The following is a 19663-nucleotide window of genomic DNA, read 5'->3' as shown; positions in this document are numbered from 1 at the left end:
ATTCTTTTTTTCTAATGGCAAACTAGAATGATGTTTATAATGTATGTTAAATGTTAAAAAGTAAATTAGGTGGACAGGGACAACTCAGAGAAAAACATGATCTCGGTTTAACCCCGACTTGCAAGCAATAGAGCAGTTAACAGACTTTACTGCCTTGTGACACTCTCACCATCATTCTCCCATTCTGACATGTTACTGTTTTATTGGTTTCCCATGCAAAGGCTATTCAGACCAATTGTTCTTTCGTTAATTTTACTGTTTTGCCATTGGATTCTAAGTTTGTACCACACTTTGCATTCTTAACCACTACCCACCAGCTATATGTAGCTCTGCTCACTGTACCCCATTTAACTGTCTGAAGAAGTATGCATGTGTACAAAAGCTTACATTCTGAATAAAACGTTGTTGATCTTAAAGGTGCTACTGGACGCCTGCTTTGTTCTATTGCTTCAGACCAACATGGCTGCCCACCTGGATCTATCTACATGTACATGAGTCTTCTTTTCCATCATGTTATAAACATAAGCCCTAGACAGGGCCGGTGTGTGGTAGTAGGCAAGGTAGGCAGCCACCTAGGACGCCCCCTCCCCGCCAACCCTGATACTCCACGTCGTTCTTTCTTCGTTATGATTGCTCGAAGTAAAGAAAGGAGGGCACAGCCCCTGCCCAGCTCCCTCTGAAGTGAGAGAGGGCTGGGCAAGTGGTGGGCAGAGTGTTCTTTCTTTGCTCCAAGCAATCAGAGGGAAAGAAGAAGGATGTAGCCCCTGCCCCACCGGCTCCTTCTGAGGCAGGAGAGGGCTGGGCAAGGGGCAGGCCAAGCGTTCTTGCCCCATACCCAACCCTCTCCTGCTTCAGAGGGAGCAGGCTGGGCAACGGCCACCCACATAGAGAGCCAGTTGGTGTAGCGGTTAAGTATGCGGACTCTCATCTGGGAGAACTGGGTTTGATTCCCCACTCCTCCACTTGCAGCTGCTGGTTTGGCCTTGGGTTAGCAATAGCTCTCGTAGGAGTTGTCCTTGAAAGGAGCTGTCCTTGTAAAAGCTCTCTCAGCCCACCTACCTCACAGGGTGTTTGTTGTGGGGGAAGAAGATAAAAGAGATTGTAAGCTGCTCTGAGACTCTGATTCAGAGAGAAGGGCAGGGTATAAATCTACAGTCTTCTTCTTTCTTCCTTGGGTGGGGCAGGTGTGCAAGGTTCTGCCTGGGGAGGCAGAACTCCTAGCACCAGGGCTGGCCCTGGGTACTCCCACAGCCTACCCCCATCCCCCAAATCTTTTCCTTATTTTAACATCCAGCTTCATGAACGCTTCTTGTAAACTCTAAAGCTTGATGACTACTATAAACCACTGATTATTTTATTTATGTTGTTTACAAACACGGCTACCTGCAATTTTTAGATAGAAAGAAGTATACCAAGACACTTCAATAAAATTAATTACATATTTCAATGTATCTTACCTGTACAAGTTCTCTATAGGCAGATTTTGCAAGATTATATGGTACCAGAAGATTAGATGCCAAAAAATAGAGAACTTCCAAGCCAGTAAAAATCATAGCAAATTTGTTGATGATAACAATAGTTTCCAGAGGGACAAGGCAAAGCCGTGCCAGCAGAGGGAGCATGTGAGCAGAGAACAGCCAGATCTGTTTGGTTTTCATGACGCAGGAGCAAAGGGTGCACACCACTAGCTGACCTGAAAATGACATGGGAGCATTAAACAGCAAGACACTTTGACTTTAAGGGGAAAAACTCTTTTAATATTTATTTAGAGCATTTTTACCCAACCTTTCTCCAAAACTGTATTTGATGAGTTACAATAATAACAAAAACAATGTACAACTATAAATTATTTTAAAGACCAGCATACACAAATAATTAAAGATCAGATTTCAGTGTCAAAAGTCCTGAAATATTTTGCATTCCATAATTTGTAGAATTTTGGCAGTAGAAACCTTCCTAGAAACTTCTGGCAGGCTGTTCCATCAAAGAGGAGAGCTAATCAAAAAGCCCCAGATCTAGCAGGCAGCTGCCATCCTAACTACCTTACAGGAGTGAATAACCGATATCCGTCATTCTGAGTTACTCCCCACAAAAATTCATCAATGAGTATGATGCCTAGATTACAACCCAACTTTTAATACTCTATGCATGCTGGCTAAGAAGGCACTGTTCAGTTATACAAAACATTTAAAAGCAAAAGGAGTTTTGTGGCATTCTCTATATTGAGTGATAAGACATGTCTTGTCTTAACAGCTGTCAAATGCAATGATGATCTGCAGTGTGAACCCACTAAAACTTTGTAGCAGAGACATATCACCCTGCTGGTGTACCCTTGTAGTATGCCAGAGTCTTAAAAATGCAAACTACAAGATTATGCATTTGACCAGCTGCAGGCATAAAAGAGGTATCATTACATTTTTAGAGAAGTTTCACTCAACAACTTAATTCAAATTAGGCTTGTTTAAGACTGAAACACAAGATTGATTTAATAAGCCCAACAATACATCTTGTGCTTGCTGCCCAGTAGGAACGCTTGATAAGATCATGGCAGTTTCAGTGTTCATAAATGGCAAGGCTTCCCAGAGTTCGTGATTAAAGAGGAATACTTGGAAATGTGTTTCTGAAGAAGACAGGCAGTGAAATAGAAACTATCCAAATTACAGGCTCTTGATAAATTATATTTGAACTGTCAGGGCTTGCTTTTGATCATTCAGCTGTTTGAGAAGAGGCAGACAGGAATCATTTCATGCTGAGCAGGGAGAACCCTGCAGCTACAGCCCTGGCAAAGACACCAAGCCATAGCTTGCGTTAACTGTTCAGGAGTTCATAAAACTAAATCATTCTGGACCCTGACTGAAACTCAACATGCACTAGGACTGCAATCCTATTGGGGGGGGGGGCGGTGCTTTGGAGTGGACTTACCGCTACATTGGCGCAAGTGGCATTTACGCCAGTAGAAGTGTGGCGGCGCCACAGTGGAGGGGAGTTATGTGAATGCTACCCCGCTTGAGCGCTGCCCCATCCTGCCCGAGTGGAGCCGTAAGTCTGTTGGAGTGGGCCGCAGCGGTGCAAGAGGGGGAGGAGTCAGGGGTGTGGCCAGGCTTAGGTGGCTCCCTAAGGACTTTGGGCTATGACATGCCCTCCCTGAGAGGCGTAAAGTTATGCCCGCGAAAATGGCAGCATATCCCATAGGCACTCATTGAAACCAAAAACAAAGGTTCTACCTGCCTCTGTGGGAACTCGCAAACCCCTTAGGGAGCAGTGTAATTGCCTCACCAATCACCTTGTCCCCAGACTGGGTGAGCCCCTTCCCCAACACCCAATTGCTGTCCCCCCCCTCCTAGAAATACTTCTGCTCCGGCCTCGCACGACCCATTTGTTAGAGACAGCCGCACGGGCGAGGGGATCTGCCAGGGAGCTCCCTGCCACTCAGACTTAGAGTGCGGGATGAGGCACTTTTGGTGATGGCACTGCACAGTGAGGTTGCTTAGGCAGGGCAGGCTCTTTGACTTGCGAGGAAGAGAGCATGGTCTCCCCTCTGTGGCTAACTGCTTGTTTCCTAGTTCTAACAGGTACCCAGTTTCCAGGGGCTCAGCGTGCCAAGGTGGTCGCACATGGATGGGTAAGTACCACTGTGCACCCCAAAGTTCCTCCCCCTCCTCTCTCTCGCGGGTGGGCAGAGCGACAGTGTCCCCGGCGCTTGACTCGGGCTGCTGGCCCAGGCAGGGGATTCACCCCCACCAGGGCATAGGGGGAGGAGGGGTTGGCAGCTGCTCCGAGGCCTGCGGGGAGGGTCTCCGAGGGGAGGGTCTCCGAGGCCTGCGGGGATGGGTCAGGGACTGTCTCTTTAAGAGATTCCCTCAGCACAACACATCTGCACACTGCAGCTGCCGCCCCTTCGAGTGCTCTTGATCTCTGCTTCTGTTTTGCAGGTGGGAATGCAACAGAGAGGCTTCAGTGTGGGGCGCTTCCTCCCCCCCACTTCTCCGCCAGCTATTCCCACCCTCCTCTCAGAGTGAAGCCTTGTGCCCCGCAAGACTGTCTTGAGTTGTTTTTAGGAAATCTTTGCACCCAGTTCCTAACCAATAAAGTCTTGAGATGTGTCGTGTTCCTTGTCTCAAGTGCGTGGTGCCTGCTGCACATTCCCTCTGCCCCACCCCCTTCCAAGTGTGCTGTGTGAAGTGTTCCCTCTGTCAGTGGGTTCTTGGGGGGGCAGGGTCACTTGCTTCATGGGGAGGGACCGAGTCTATGAGCCACCTCTGCGAGAGTGTGGACAGGGAAGCCTGGGGGTTCTTCCCTCCTCATCCCATGGTACAGAGCAGAGGGTACGGGGGAGGCCACGTGCAGGGCACCTGGCTGGCACCTCACACTCTGTGTCCTGCTGCCAATGGGGGCGAGGTTCCCCGCAAGGGAGGGGCAAGACTCTATGCCTGTGCTGGGCAGCGCTTTCCTATGGACCTGGACATGCTGTGGCTGTCTCCTTTGTCCTGGACACATATTTTGCCTGGTTTCCCTGACTGCAGACTCCTGCACTACGTTTCCCCTGTCTGTGTATGGCTGGGGGGGACATGACTTCTCTTGCCTGCTTGCCATTGGCACGAGTATCTGACGGTGGGCGCGGCCACGGGACTGGCCAATCCTGCAGCTCGCATTTCCCCTTCCCTTTCCCCGCCCCCGTCACGGCAGCACACCAGGCTTCTCTGTCTCTCTCTCTCACGTGCATGCCTAGCCCCACTCCTTGCCCCTTGCTGCATTGGTGGGACTTCTTGCTCCCCCTTGACTGTGCCCATCTGGCCATGAGTGTCTCGGGTCAGACACTCGAGTTTATGGAGTCAGAAGTTTATTTGCCAAGGTCAACAAAGTGGGGTCAGTGGCTGCTATTCTAATAACTTTACAATGTTTCTGGGTTCCTCTTTCTGAGCTGTCACTCAGATAATTCAGCCAGTTAAGACAATTACACTCTGCTAACTGTTGTGGGTTCAAGATGACATTTCACTGACCTTTCACTGCACAGAATTGCTACAAAATTCATACAGTAAGCCACATCACTGAGCTTACAGAAAGTAAAAATGAGCATTTTTAAATGCTCTTGCATGTTGTAGGTGGCCAGAAATTTGACATATTTATCAAAACACAGTCTCTGTAATGCCAAAGTTGTCACCTGTTGCCGCAAGGAAATAAACTAAACCTAGCCACTGTGTATTAGTATATTCTCCTAACTGCTCATATTTTTATGCTTGCACGATTGTTAAAAAAATCAATTCCTGATCCAATTATTTTAAAATAAGTGAGATGGCAACTCTGTTTATTTTACTGCTTCCTTCTGTGTAAAACTCAGTCCTTTCCTACTGAGCTCAAAACCATGTGTGCCAACACATTGCAGCTGTCTTAAAGCATTACACAATAAGCCTTTTCAGAGCAGCAAATCCTGCAACGTCATGGCCAGTGTCATCAGAGACCGCCTGGTTCCCTCTATCTGTTCCTCCCCAGAAAGCAGACTGTGTAATCACTATCTGTTTGAGAAGGGAACTGCTTGGTTTGGTAATGCCAATGAAGTATCAGACCCATACACATCCTTCTAGCTCCTTTGAAAAGAGAACAGAAATCTCCTAATGCTCAGGGACTGATGATGAAGAAGACCGATGAGACATTTCTGCAAAGCCTGACTTGTTGCTTCTAAGTATACACACAGAATTCACGACAGCTATAACTTTGATTATTTCTAATTCCCTAACACTCATCTGTAACCAGCTATACATGCTCTCCACAGAGGTGACAAAGAACATGACCACGAATGATATAGAGGCAGATGATCAAACAAGAGAATGATTAAATCAGCACATACTTTCTAAGAATTTAGCACTTTATCCTAAAAGAGCATAAATTGGGGAGGCGGGGGCAGACCCTGAGGAGATCTGAGCTTTTGGGCAGCAGTGAGGTATCTCAATATGCCTCTAACAAAAAGGATTTACAGTATTATTTTAATGTAGCTTCTGCTGGTGGTGTGAAGCTTGACAGAAGCTAATTCTTTAGGCACCCTATGGCCTGCAATATATTGCTAGAATTAATTACCCACCTTTCAAGCCAACCACAAAAGTAGCCACATGCTCAGGCTTAGTTCATACACACAAGACAATAATGTGGAAGTGAGGCTGCAGTACCACAAGGTGTAAAATGGAACCTGCTGTTTCAGACTGCAGTGCTGAATGTGCCTTTTTCTTTAAAAACAAAACAAAACAAAACAAAACACACACCTGTGCAAATAAAATAACTAGAGCAGCAAACAGAAAGGTTCTATTCCCTCAACTAGATTGGCATGTTGATTTTCAAACATCAGGAAACATGTTCCAAAAATGTAAACCTCAACTTGCTGTATGAAGTGGTGCTCTCCCTTCTGCTACCTCTATGACTCTATTATGCCAGTACTCTCGTGTGAGCCATGCCTTAAACATGGCTGTTGGTCACAGTCAGGTGCATAAATTATGATGGATTATATCGGTGCCACTAAACTGACCTTGTTTCAGTAACGCTAAAGCAGTAATGTTGAATCATTCCAGTTGGAAAAGATTTCTGACCCAGAAATGAATTCAAATTTTGGACAGAATTTTAAATTTTAAATGAAAATTCTTAATGCTGTGTCAACCTTGAAGACTATTTAATAAAATCAAGGCCCTTTTTCTGTCTTTCCATTAGTGTTCAAGACACTAATTCTGGAACTCTGCATTCAGAAACACCTAAGAAGTCCTGTGACTTAACATACATCTTTTGTTGCAATCAGGAGAGCCAGTAAGACAGAATGGGGGGAGTGGGAGAGATGACAAATCCAGCTAGGAAGGCCTATAAACTAACACAGGGGTGGCCAACGGTAGCTCTCCAGATGTTTTTTGCCTACAACTCCTATCAGCCCCAGGGCTGACGGGAGTTGTAGGCAAAAACATCTGGAGAGCTACCATTGGCCACCCCTGAACTAACAGGTATAGCTGATACTAGAAAAGAATGGAAATTTTTTAACAAGGTAACAAAATGGAATTTTGGGGGGGAAACTGAAATATATGCAATTCACTTTCTATTAAACCTAAACTTATTTTTGAAAAAGATAAAATATATCACCTATAATTACTTAGCATATAAATTATTTAGCATATTTATGGAATTCAAAAGTATAAATATCTTAATTCTCTGTAAGAAAAACTGAAAATATACCCAACACTTAGCAAAGAGTTGCAACTGATCCACCATAGCACATGTATCATAATTTTTGCCCTCTGAAAGGTAGGAAAAATAACAACTCAAGGCAGAAAGTAAATTCTATAGTAAACAAAAGGAAGTGTATTATTTGAACAGAAACGATCACAGAGTCAGGATAGCTAGAATGGCCACGTGTTTGGATAGAAATACAAATTTTGTAACACTGAAAACAATCAACTCTTTAATAATGTATTATATCACATTAATTGCTGCCAAAATTATTTACATTTTAAACATTATCTTTGAAATTGTTCTATATAATATCCCCCACTCAGTGCTCCCCCAAATCCCTCAACATTTCCACTGGAAAAAAACAAGTCTTCAGTCCATTCAATGCTGTACATATGGGACGAATTAAGAGTTTGTTTTTATACCCCACTTTTCACTACCCAAAAGAAACTCCAAGCACCTTACAATCACCTTCCCTTCCTCTCCCCACAACAGACACCCTGTGAGGTAGGTGGGGCTGAGAGAAGTGTGACTTCATGTGAATTAGTGAGAAATCAAACTCTGTTCTCCAGATTAGAGTCTGCCACTCTCAACCACTACAACACAATCAGGAAATGTAAGACAATGTTTCTCTCATTCTAAAAGATAAAATATTTCATAAGAGGTTTTGTTCAGTGGTCCCCCAAATTTCCCATTTTTTTTCTCAATTGGAAAAGTTGAAAGCTAGTTCCCAGGGGAAAAAAGGTTTTCTTGTTTTTCCTCCAGGTTATAATATCCCTAGTTGTATAAGGACAGACAGGAAGACTTCAAAAAAATATCCAAACATAAAGGCACAAATTACACCAAGTATTTAATTTCTATACATGATAGACCAACCAAATTAAGACATATTCAAGAAATATTTTCTGAAAGTTAGAAATGGAGGTATAAATTTATCTGTTGCATTTAATAAATATCCTGTTAGATAACCTTTAGACATTCCTTGCTGGAGAAAGGACTTTGTGCTGCTGGTGGGTAGTACTGTACTGGTTCTCCTGGCCTGGATTGTGATTCTGTGCTTTTCACCAGTCCTCTTGAGCTAGCATTTGCCACAATGGCACTGGATTATGCTGATGAGCACTAGTAGGATGGCACTGGGTTCTGCTGGTAGGTTGGCACTGGTATGGGATCTCCGTCCCCACCCCCCTTTACATCAGTCTCCTTTCCCCTTTCACCTGGTCTGCCCAGGTCCAGGCTTCTTTTCCTGTTGCCTCGAGGAAGCTTCCTTTTGGGAGGCATCCTGGAAAACCTCCATGCCTTCTGGGAAATCTCCAGCTCATTCCTTTAGATTGTCCCTGGGGCTGGTCTAGCCTAACAACCTCCAAACTGTCTCCTACCTGTGGAGGGGAGGGGTGAGCTGGCTCATCTCATTGTCTCTTCTAACAAGATCCTTTAGCACAGGGCTGGCCAAACTGCAGCTCGGGAGCCACATATGGCTCTTTCACTCGTATTGTGTGGCTTTTGAATTCTCCATTGCCCTGTTGGCTAGCTTGGAGAATGCATTTAAAGTAAAAGTTGCTTTCTTTCCACTTCTCTTCCCCTCTTCCCTTCCTTCATTTATTTCCCTTTCTTCCTTTCCTCAAACATCTGAAATTTATTCTATGTGGCTCCTATGTTAAGGAAGTTTGGACAACGCTGCATTTCCATGGCAGCTAAATGACCTAGCTTCCAACTCTTTTTTTTTGGGGGGGGGGGGATGATATTTTTAAAACTCAGAGGGCAGAAATGTTTCTAGTTCAGAGATTATTTGGTTTGTCCTTACTCCTCCCTCTTGGGTTTTGGCACTCCCACAGTAGCACTGGTTTTGCTGGCCTTCCAAAGGCCCCCACACACACACTTCATTTTACTGCAGAAATTCTGCAAGGTTTGTATTGCCTGGCTATTTGCCCTCATTGGAAACAATAGAGGATGAGGTAGCCTTTTCAGGTGCCCATAGAACTGGATCCCCTGGTCCAATCTTTTTGAAACTTGGTAGTTCTTTTGAGGAGAGGTTCTAGCAGCTATGCAGCAAATTTGGTGCCTCTTCCTCAAAAAACAGTCCCCTGACAATACCTCGGGGGGCATTTGCTATTAATTTCAATGGCTCCATAGGGTATAATGGACCCAAAAATTCAGAGTTCTCGAATTTTACCCAAATACAAATACCACACTGGTATTGGTATTTGGGAAATTCTGTATTTAATTATTTTTTTTCCAGGTCCAATAAGCCCAAATCTGAAAAATATTGACTTTTTTTTTGCGCACAACCCTAATTGTCATGCTTTCCAGCCTTGGCTTCTGGCAGTAAAAGGCAGGAGGATGGGGAATGACCCTTTCCAGAGCTGTTTTGACCTTTCAGGGAGGATGCATTGGGATTAGTCTGGCAAGCAACCACCGGGCTACTTCCTACCACTTGACCTGCATAACTCATTCAGGTCTGGCTGCTCGCTACTACTGTTCAACAGCAGCCTCAACATGAAAGACAATGTGATTTCGTGGTTAGAGTTTCAGACTAGGATCTGGGAGACCAAGGTTCAAATTCCCACTCTGCCATGAAAACCTGCTGGGTGATCTTGGGTGAGTCATACATTCAACCCTAACTTATCCCACATGGTTGCTGCGAGGATAAAATCGAGAAGATGAGATCTCTGTAAGCCGCTTTGCTCCCCGTTGTGAGGAAAAGGTTGGTAATGCTGATATAGTTGAAGATTGGGCAGCAGATATTGGGTTTGTGGGTGAGCAGCAGAAGTGGAAGTTTGAAAAAGTAAGGATATGGGGGGCCATTGGAAGGAGGGAAGAGGAAATAGTTTGGTGAAGTGGATACAAGGGAAACTAAGGTACCCTTTGCAAGTCCTTATAGGTTCCCTGCCCAGCCTGGAAGCCAGCACTGTACAACTTGGTCATACTTTTCCTAGGTAGAGGCTGCCAGGGGTAGGGCAGGAGGAAAATTGAAGACTGGGGTAGGGGAGATGAGGGTAGAGTGGCTGGGAGGTGGGAAGAAGAGAAAGAGGCAGGAAAAGGGGAGAGGCTCATGGGGACTTACAGTAAAAAGAAAGAGGAAATTGTAAGGGGCATTGAGACCCCCCACAAGCCCTTGTGGATACTTAATCTCTAAAGTAGGGATTAATGGATAGTATACAGAATTCTGACAGAGCTTCACATAGGCAATAAAACAGGAAGTTGTATAGTAACACACACTCATTGCATTCCACAATGTTCAGGAACCAAGTGTCACAATAATTGGGTATTCTTGTTGGACGGTCTGTCTTGCTAGTCATCCCTGATGACACAGTAATGGTCTATGATTTCTTTCCTGGGGCAGCAAAACACCTGTGCCTTTTAGAGAAAATATTTACATACTGATTTATGTTCTGTTCATATTACATTTTCAAGAACTTAAGACCTGTGGGTAATTTCAAAATCACTATGAGGCATTTAAACAATCCAAAGGAACACACCCAAGAAAGGAATCTGTTCAGACTACTTAAAAGTATTAATCTGTTTTGCAATCCAAAGTGTAATTTGTCAAAATTAATCAAACAAATTAATGTGACTATGCACACTTTATCTGTGAGCACACTGAAGTGTCATGTGGTGATTAAGAGTGGCAGACTCTAATCTGGAGAACTGGGTTTGATTTCCCACTTCTCCACATGAAGCCTGCTGAGTGACCTTGGGCCATCACAGTTCTCTCAGAACTTTCTCAGTCCCACCTACCTCACAAGGTGACTGTTGTAGCGTGAGGAAGGGCAGGTGATTGTAAGCCACTGAGACTCCTTAGGGTAGATAAAAGTGGGGTATAAAAAACTAATTCTTCTTCAGTACATATCCTGTGTTCCTTGACATCTAGTACAAAATTAAGATTTGTTACAATTTGTTTGTTTCAAAGTGTCCAGTCAGAAATATATTAAAAGTATTTAAGAAACTAGAATTCCACTTATCAGTGCCTGGAATATTGTGCTGCTGCAAGTCTGTATTGATCCTTACGCTATAAATTAATTATGTGTACAAGTTATTTTTATTTCTGAACACACTATTTCGAGGTGTTACTAATCAGTGGGTCTCAGCCTATCTGGTACCTTCTCATGAAGGTCAGAGTAGAAGCAGACAATAAGTTTCCCATGGGAGTATGTCTTCAGTGATGGGAGGGGGGGAGATGAGAAACAATGTTGCAATTTTCCAGAGCTTTCTTGAAGATGTGTTGTGACTGGTTGTCATCTGCACCTGACTTGGAGGGCCAAAAACTATAATTGCTATATGACTTCAGAGGCTAGCTAGCTGAAATGTTCATGGACTGCAGGCCTATTTTATGCTTTATAATTGCTGAGACCATAGCCTATGCTTATCAGAGGCCTTCATCAGGATTTGTGCCACCTAACATAGTTCCTAAACAATGTTAGGTAGATAAAGCAAGCATTTTTTATTTGTTTGATGTATGATCTATGGTAATCTGTTGGCTATATATTTTCATTAATTTTTTTGTTTTCATAATAAATATACATGTATTTTATATTTGTGTTGTTTAGCCTGGTTATTTGCGTGCAGCTGCCTTGGGAACATGCAGGGTCAGCCCACTGCCTCCTTGACATGGTGGCAGGTTAGGGGATCGGTGCCTTTGTGCACAAGTACCTTTTGGAGCCAACACATTCCTTAGGTCTGCAGATCGTTTGTTGTTTTGTGAGTTAGGGATGGATGACAGTGGCACCAACTGAATTGCCAGATATCTCAAGCAGTATTGCAGAGATGGAAGTTACTGCAGAGAGCTGGAGCTGCATTGTGGGTACACAGTCCATGGGGAGCGGGGTGCAGGGGCAAGTTTGCACCAACCCAGAACTCCACTGAGGGATGACGGCCAAGAAGTCAAATACTGAGGTCTGCAGGAGGCATGGACCCAGTATAGCAAGCCAACTAGAGAGATGGGTGTACTGCCAGAGGAGTCCAGCCTGGAGAGCTGCGAGACCTGATCAAGGCTTTTATGGATTTACAAATGCAATAAATCAATTTGATGAGTCAGGACCAAGTCTGGAGCTGGGGAAAGAAAAAGTTTCCTGTGTTCCACAAGGGCCTCAATCCATTGTTGTACTCATCTTTTGAACCTGCATGTGCTGCAGCAGGAATACTTGGAGGTCCTACATGCCTATATGTGTGGAGAGTTAAGTGACTTGATGGGTGAACTCTTAGGACAATCATCAGTTCAAGAGGCTGGTTATGAAGCGCCTGGGCTAGTCCAAGGATCAGCTGATGTTTCACTTCTGAAAGGTGAGCATGAAACCCAAGGAGACCTGTGCTACATTTATGTCATATTAAAGAGACTTAGACTCATGTGTAGAAGCTGCCCAGGCTAGTAATGCCCAGCTATGTGACCTGTTTATCTGGGAACAGCCTTTCCAGGCTCTGCTTTATGACATTGTGGCCTTGGTACAAGCCCACAACCCAGCCTCTCTAAATGATATGGCATTGTTTTCTGGTCAGCTCAGTGCAAAGCCCAGGAGTGATCCAAAGGGAATGAAGCCATGGAAGCTGGTTGAGGAGGAGATTGGATTTATACCCTGCCCTTCACTCAAGAGTCTCAAAGCAGCTTACAATCTCCTTCCCTTCCTCTCCCCACAACAGGCATCCTATGAGGTAGGTAGGGCTGAGAAAACTCTTCGAGAACTGCTTTTGAGAGAACAGCTCTGAGAAAACTCTAACTGACCCAAGGTCACCCAGCAACTGCACGTGGAAGAGTGGGGGATCAAACCTGGTTCTCCAGATTAGAGTTCACCGCTCTACACCAAACTGAAGGAGGGAGCACAGCCCAAATGTCTGGAGACAAAGCCCTATATCCTCCTGGGACGACAAGCTGGGAGCCATCTCCCCACCCAAGGCAGAATGTTATCACTGCCATGAGAAGAGACATCTCCAGTGCAACTGTCCTAAATTGGTGCTGAGAAAGGACAGACCCTAAAGTGAGATATGTGGCTGAGGAAGCTGTGGAAAACTGGGTATCAGACAGGGAAAATGAACCCCCAGGAACCTGAGGAGATTCCTTTATGAAGAATGATGAAGAAGAATAAGCAATTCAAGGTGCAGTGGCTCCAACCAGAGTAAATACAATGTCAAAAAGTGGAGCTGGAAGCCTGAGAGAAAGTAAATGCCAAGGGCAGTTGTGAGGAGGTGGCCAGGGGTCGAATGACTAAGGGTTCACCCTACAAGTTGGTGGCCCCCTATATCACAACAGAAATGGCATGTAGCAGCCATTGGTGAAGACAGGAGTGATTCTTGCCTTCGGTCACTGACTTCAGTTTTATTTCCCAAAGTGCTCTGAGAGAACTTTGGGCTGGCAGTGTGGCATTACACACTTGCGATTCTCAAATTGCAAGGCAGCCCATGGCCATTGTGCAAGTGCGTTTCAGGAGTTTTGTTGGCAAAATTTCTGTTCTGGTGCATTCAAATGGAGGCCATAAATTTATAATGGAAGGAGATCTTTCATATCAGAATGCTATATTGCAAGAGGCAAAGCCAACAAAGAGTGATCACACAAAGTCAGACATGGGAATTAATGGGAGATCTGCAATGGGAGGGGCCTGAGTGTTCTCTAAAAGGAAGGTTCTTCTTCCAAGGGAGAGGGAGGGGAAGCAGCTGGCAGGCAATGTAGAAGACCGGAGGGAGGAGGGGTCCATACAAGTAAATCTGCTAGTGAGACCTGTCCCCTGCCCTGTTCCAGTCTAGCAAAACAAAGTTGAGGACAGTAATGGGGGGGGGCAGTTTCCAGGCCTCTGAATCCTTCAAGAAAGCTCCACATTTGTGCATGTGCCCTCAGGAGTGCCAGGTGCAGGCTGATGAAACCTCAGGTGAACTGGACAGAATGATCACTAGCAGAATTGTATGGAAGGAATGACATGGGGGAGCAGAGTCTATGAGTCAACCAGCTGCCTCTTGGGAATATAGAGAACTTTTAAGGGCTTTATTTTTTTCTTCATAATAACATATTGATGAAATCCCTCCCCTCCCCAAACCGTGCCTCAGCATCTGCCACCACATTTCTAATCTGCTAGATACCCTCAGCCTCATTTATCAATTGGCCTGCCTGGGCCACTGCTGAGACTTTCAGGTGCCACAAATCTTGTCTGTATAAACTCTGCTTTGCGTTGCAAGAAAAATCATGAAGCATACAACAGATATCTATAGCTAAGTTATACTACCTACACACATAAATATTTAAAGTAATTCACAACCTTGTCATGTGCCTAGAAACACAAGACTAGAAAAGCTTAAAGTTAGCCAAGTTTTAAACTATTTGTTCATCTGATTTGATTCAGAAGTCACCAATTTGAAAGCCTTATACTGAAGTATGATGCTTTGAGGACTAACTGTACCCCATGGCTAGTTTGTACTACTTTCAATTTGACATTTGAATTAGAAATACTGCATATTGCTTCCGCGTTTTGGCATCTCAAGCTTGGTGGGGTTCATGGAGCTCGTCTTCAGCAGCCCCCTGTCCCGGGCAGTAGGAGGGGTGCCACAGCTGTGGCATCTCGAGGGGGACCCTGGAGGGGTTTCCTGACAGCAAAGGGCTTTACAGGAGCCAGGGAAACAACAGTGGCTGGTCCCTGTTCCTCCTGTCCACTCCAATGCTCCACTGCCACGGTCACCATGATGGCAGCAAGAGGTGAATACCTGACTTCTTTCTTCTTCTAACAAGCTTTTATTACTTCATTCTTCTACCTTAATCATTGAAATACTACCATGCAAGTAAGTCTGTTTTTTAATACTACTGACTAATGGATCGTCTACTATAACGCCAATTGGGACTGTTAAAAAAAAGAGGATATCCTTCCCCCTTCCCACAAGGGAGGCTTCAAAAAGACAAAGAACAAACTTAAGAATTCCCAATAACTTAAATTGGACTGAACATAGATATTCGGATGGCTTACAATTAAACAAACCATAATGAGAACATTATTTCATTACAATACGGTCTGAATAAAAGCTGGATATACCTTTAAGAGAAATGCATTTGATACTTGATCGGGACTGAAACAATTACAACCGGAATGTAAAAGAAAAGCACATGGCTGGAGGAGATTTAGAAAGATAGACTATCTGGGACTTGGAGATTTTTTAAACTTTGATTATCAGACTGTTATACTGTGGAGAAGATGGCATTTCAACTTGAAGTGCTTGATAAAAAAGATGTTATGGTCACCATATTCTCCTTAAAGCAGAAAATCGGTCTGCTGGCAGAGTTGATACAAAACAGGGTGGAAACTTTTATTTTGAAATACAGCGAAACTGAAAATTTACATGAGCGGAGTGGTAAAGAGACCCCAGTGATGTCTATGGAGTCAAGAGAACTGGACAAAGATCCGTTGAGAAAGGAGCCGAAAGAAATCAAAATGGAGACATCATACGCAGTTACATAGAAGAGGCAGAAATCAAGACTGCTTAACGTTTTTACAGGAGGAAGTGATGGCGTGGAGGCCTCATCACTTTTAGCAAAACGGATGAATGTGCCAAAGGGAGAAGAGGCAGACTTCATCAAGACCAAGGCTTGAAAAGAAGGGATTATAAACTGTTTCTCTTTTACATAATTGGTCAACATTGAATTAATAAAAGGAAACTGGCGTGTGACTTTGAAATGGCAAGCGAGGCTTTTAGAATCTGGATGTTTCTCTTCTGTTATTTTCATCTCTGGATCATATATTGTTAAAGCTAAATAGAGCAATTTAATAGAGAGTGGATTATGGAGATTGTATGATTTCTTCCCTAGGCAAAAATAAAAAAATGTGGGAGATGAGGCTGTTACTGCTTATCAAACTTGCTTTTCTTAGAGTAATATGAAAATAGGACTTATAATCTCCAAAAGTTTTTAAAGAATCTTAAATATTAAAAATAGACAAACAAGTAATGTATCAATTTATAATAAGGTAGATAATATAGATATTTTATATTTTTAAAGATCTGCTCCTGATATTTTTGACTTGAGAATCTGTTTATATTGAAATGAACAAAGTATTGTGTTTTCTGTTTTTCTTCTTTCTCTTCTGCTAGAAATAATTAAATTGGTATTAAGGATAAAGAAATTATATTCATCTTTTCTGCTTATGTTTATTCTCAATGTTGTCAAATTAACTAATTAGTTCTTATTTTTAATATTGCTAAAGTTGACCGGTTAGTTCTGTCTTTGGTTTTTTTCCCTTCTGCTTTTTTCGTTTGTATGTACTGAAGATGAATAGTTTGAATTTATATAATACACAATAGAATAGTAAAAAGTATATAATGAAATAATAAGACTGTGGAATGTAATGGTTATATTGGGTTAAAATTCAAAGACTTGCAGGTAGAAAGAATTTGGTATTATGCTTTGAGGCAGAAATGTAAAGACAGGTTGCTTACCTGTAACTGATGATCTTCGAGTGGTCATCTGTGCATTCACACGCATGGGATAGAGCGCCTGCACCGATCCCTGGATCGGTACCTAAAAAGCCCAGGATTTTTCACGCTTGGCACCCAGTGAGCATGCGCAGGAGCCCCAGCACGCATGCTCACCAGGGTCGATGCGAGGATCCCGCCAGTTCCTTCCTGACCACTGGAAGCCCCTAAAATAGGGAGACCGTCAGCAGTGGGGAAGGAGGACAATAAAGGTGTGAGTTGTTCCCAAATTGAGTACTGGTAACGTGCCAGGCAGGCAGCATAATTAGAGATTTTTACTCCCAAGGCTCCTGCAGAGTAAAAACATCTGCCAGCGTTATCGATCTTTTTACCCTCTTTATCAGGAGGGGTGGAGTGAGTCTTGCAAGCTTTTGAAGACAAAGAGACCACCACTGAATTAGGCTTGGGGTGGCTGAAAAACTCAGCACCAGCTTCTTGGCACGATACATGTGGTCTAAACGTTGCAAAGAGATCGGTGTGGATGCCTGCTTTGCCCATGGCTCCTTCACTGCTTGCAGAATGACTTTGGTAACTGGGAGAGCCACAGCTGTTGTCGTGTCCTGCTGCATGATGTAAAAAACAGTATCATCGATGACCGGCTGCAGCTGCACCACGGAGAGCGAGAGATTGCGCCATACGCTTCACTAGGTCCCCATACAACTTGAGATCCTCTTAGGGAGATATCAGAAGGTCATCTGCGATGTGAGAGTCCGGAGAAGGTTCAGTCTGTGCCTTGTCCGGATCATCGGTACTGACGTTGGAATCCAATGTCCAAGACTCCTCTCTCATCTCAGAGTGTTCTGATAGCTGCAGAGTCAAGGCGCGCTCGGGTGGGTGAACCTATGCCGATGGATGAGCCTGTGAGTCCCCAGACCTCTCCTTACGCCTCTCCAGGGGAATCGCTATTGACGCTGAGGGTATACAATGGACCGGCGAATGATGTGAGATCCTCGAGAAGTGAGAAACTTCCGAGCGTTGATCCCAGTCCGGTGGATCTCGAGGGGGGGGGTACCATGGGTATGGCGAAGGATATGGATAAGCTCCAAATGAGCAAGGCCACTGATGCTGGTCCCACACTGGTGGCGGCGGAAACCTGCGGAGAGAAGCACTCAACTCAATCTCTCTACTCCGAAGATGTCCCATGCTGGAACGATGTGGTGCTAGGGGTTCGGTTGGCGCCGAAGCCTCGATCTCCGACCCCGAACTGCTGTCGCTCCGCCGGCGCAAACCAGACCGAGAGGAAAGAGTTTGCTGGGTCAAGTTGATCTCCTGCTCTGACCCCGAAATATGGGTCGGTTGTGACCCAAGCTTGCCCGACACCGATGGACTTCTCTGACAGCTGGGTGATGCAAGGATTTTCTGTGGTGGAGCGGTTTGCGCCAATGCCGAGTCTGTAGAAGCATCCCTACAAGAGGAAGGAGTGCGGGAAAGTCTATCCAGCTTCTTGAACTTGTCCTTTGATTTATGCTTCTTTGGGAGGGACGACCGGGACCCCAAGTCGTCCCAATGCTTCTTTGTCAGGGTAGACTCCACTGATACTTCGGAGGGTCGCTTTGGAGGCCGATCTCGATCAGTCGGCATAACAGCCAACACTTGAGAAAACGGGCCTGTTGAAGCTGAGGCTGCGGATTGGGTTGCATCACACATCGATGCCGAAGGGCCCAAGGCCATTTTAGGTGGTAGAAGAGCCGATTTGACTAAAGCCGATAGCCTGGCTGCTCGATTTTTCCTCGTTTGTTTGGGAAATTTCGAGCAGTGTGGGCACAAGTCAACACGGTGTCCCTCACCCAGGTACAACAAACAAAGGGAGTGACTGTCTGGGGGAGCGATCTTACTTCCGCACTTCAGGCTTGAAGAACCCCCAACGTTTTTCCATAGGCAGCTGGAATGGCGACAAGGGAGGGGGGAAAATGTCCCAAAGGGCGAAGTCCAACTAAAAGTCTTTTTTTTCTTTTTTAAAAAAACAACAAGGACGGAGAACTAAAGAAAACAGGCAAGAGGAGGAAAATCCGAGAAGAAACGGTAAATACTGACCGGAGCACTGAAGAAAGAGCCTTTCAACGCGGCGGTCAAGAAGGAACTGGTAAGATCCTCAAGCCAGCCTTGGTGAGCATGCGTGCTGGGGCTCCTGCGCATGCTCACTGGGTGCCAAGCGCGAAACATCCCGGGCTTTTTAGGTACCGATCTGGGTATCAGCGCAGGCACTCTATCCCATGAGTGTGAAGCACAGACACCACGAGGAAGATCTGATATATTTGCTGCTTTTTTCTATTATTTTTCTACCTTGTCCCCTCCCTTTTCTTCTTTTTTTGCTTCTGTATCCCCACATTATTCTTTCTTTTTATACCCAAACGTAATAAAAATTTGAAATTAAAAAAAAAAGAAATACTGCATATCTCATAAAAGACTAAATGTTTTGATTTCTATTTCCCTCCCCCTACATTGCTTCAGCAAGGGAAAGATAAACCTGCATCTCTATATTTAGGTCTGATTGCCATTCCATACTATTGTCTGATGAAGTGTGCTCAGATCACACAAAAGCTTACATTCTGAATAAAACTTTGTTGGTCTTAAAGTTTTTGTTCTACTGCTTTAGACCAACACCGCTGCCCACCTGGATCTAATATCAAGTCTGTTTGTTATATGTAACAAGCATACCACAAATGCACAATGAAGGCCTTAGATATATTTTTGGACATATTTGCCTACACTTCATCCTACAAACTAGGTTTAGGATATTTACACGTATGACTTTTCAAATAAAAAAATGGCAATAATGGACATGCTGTAAACTATCAGAACTTCATTCATGGTACCCTGGGAATTGCATTTCTGTGAGAAATCTTTAACAGAAAATTCTTGTTTCACAAAATTACAATGGTGACTTCCAGGAGGAGATGGGAAACCACAACCATTACACTAGATTACAAATCCTATGATGAAAGGCTGAAGGAGCTGGGTATGTTTAGCCTGGGGAGGATAGAACTGAGAGAAGTACTTGAAGGGCTGCCATAGAGAGGATGGTGCAGAATTG

The 19663-nt window shown here is 44.3% G+C and overlaps 2 protein-coding genes across 2 annotated transcripts in view; one reads left to right on the top strand and one right to left on the bottom strand.

The window, feature by feature from the left end:
* UBLCP1 (ubiquitin like domain containing CTD phosphatase 1) overlaps positions 1 to 19663 on the top strand; it is a 143130-nt gene that overhangs the window by 8409 nt on the left and 115058 nt on the right. The window lies entirely within an intron of this gene.
* RNF145 (ring finger protein 145) overlaps positions 1 to 19663 on the bottom strand; it is a 104736-nt gene that overhangs the window by 19161 nt on the left and 65912 nt on the right. Inside the window, exon 5 of the mRNA XM_060240225.1 lies at positions 1458 to 1693. Coding sequence (XP_060096208.1) covers positions 1458 to 1693 — 236 coding nt within the window. The remainder of the gene's footprint in view (positions 1 to 1457; positions 1694 to 19663) is intronic.

The sequence above is a fragment of the Heteronotia binoei genome, chromosome 5 (genome assembly GCF_032191835.1).
Source record: "Heteronotia binoei isolate CCM8104 ecotype False Entrance Well chromosome 5, APGP_CSIRO_Hbin_v1, whole genome shotgun sequence".
In the NCBI taxonomy this organism is placed as follows: Eukaryota; Metazoa; Chordata; class Lepidosauria; order Squamata; family Gekkonidae; genus Heteronotia; species Heteronotia binoei.
This window is presented reverse-complemented; position numbering and strand designations above follow the sequence as displayed.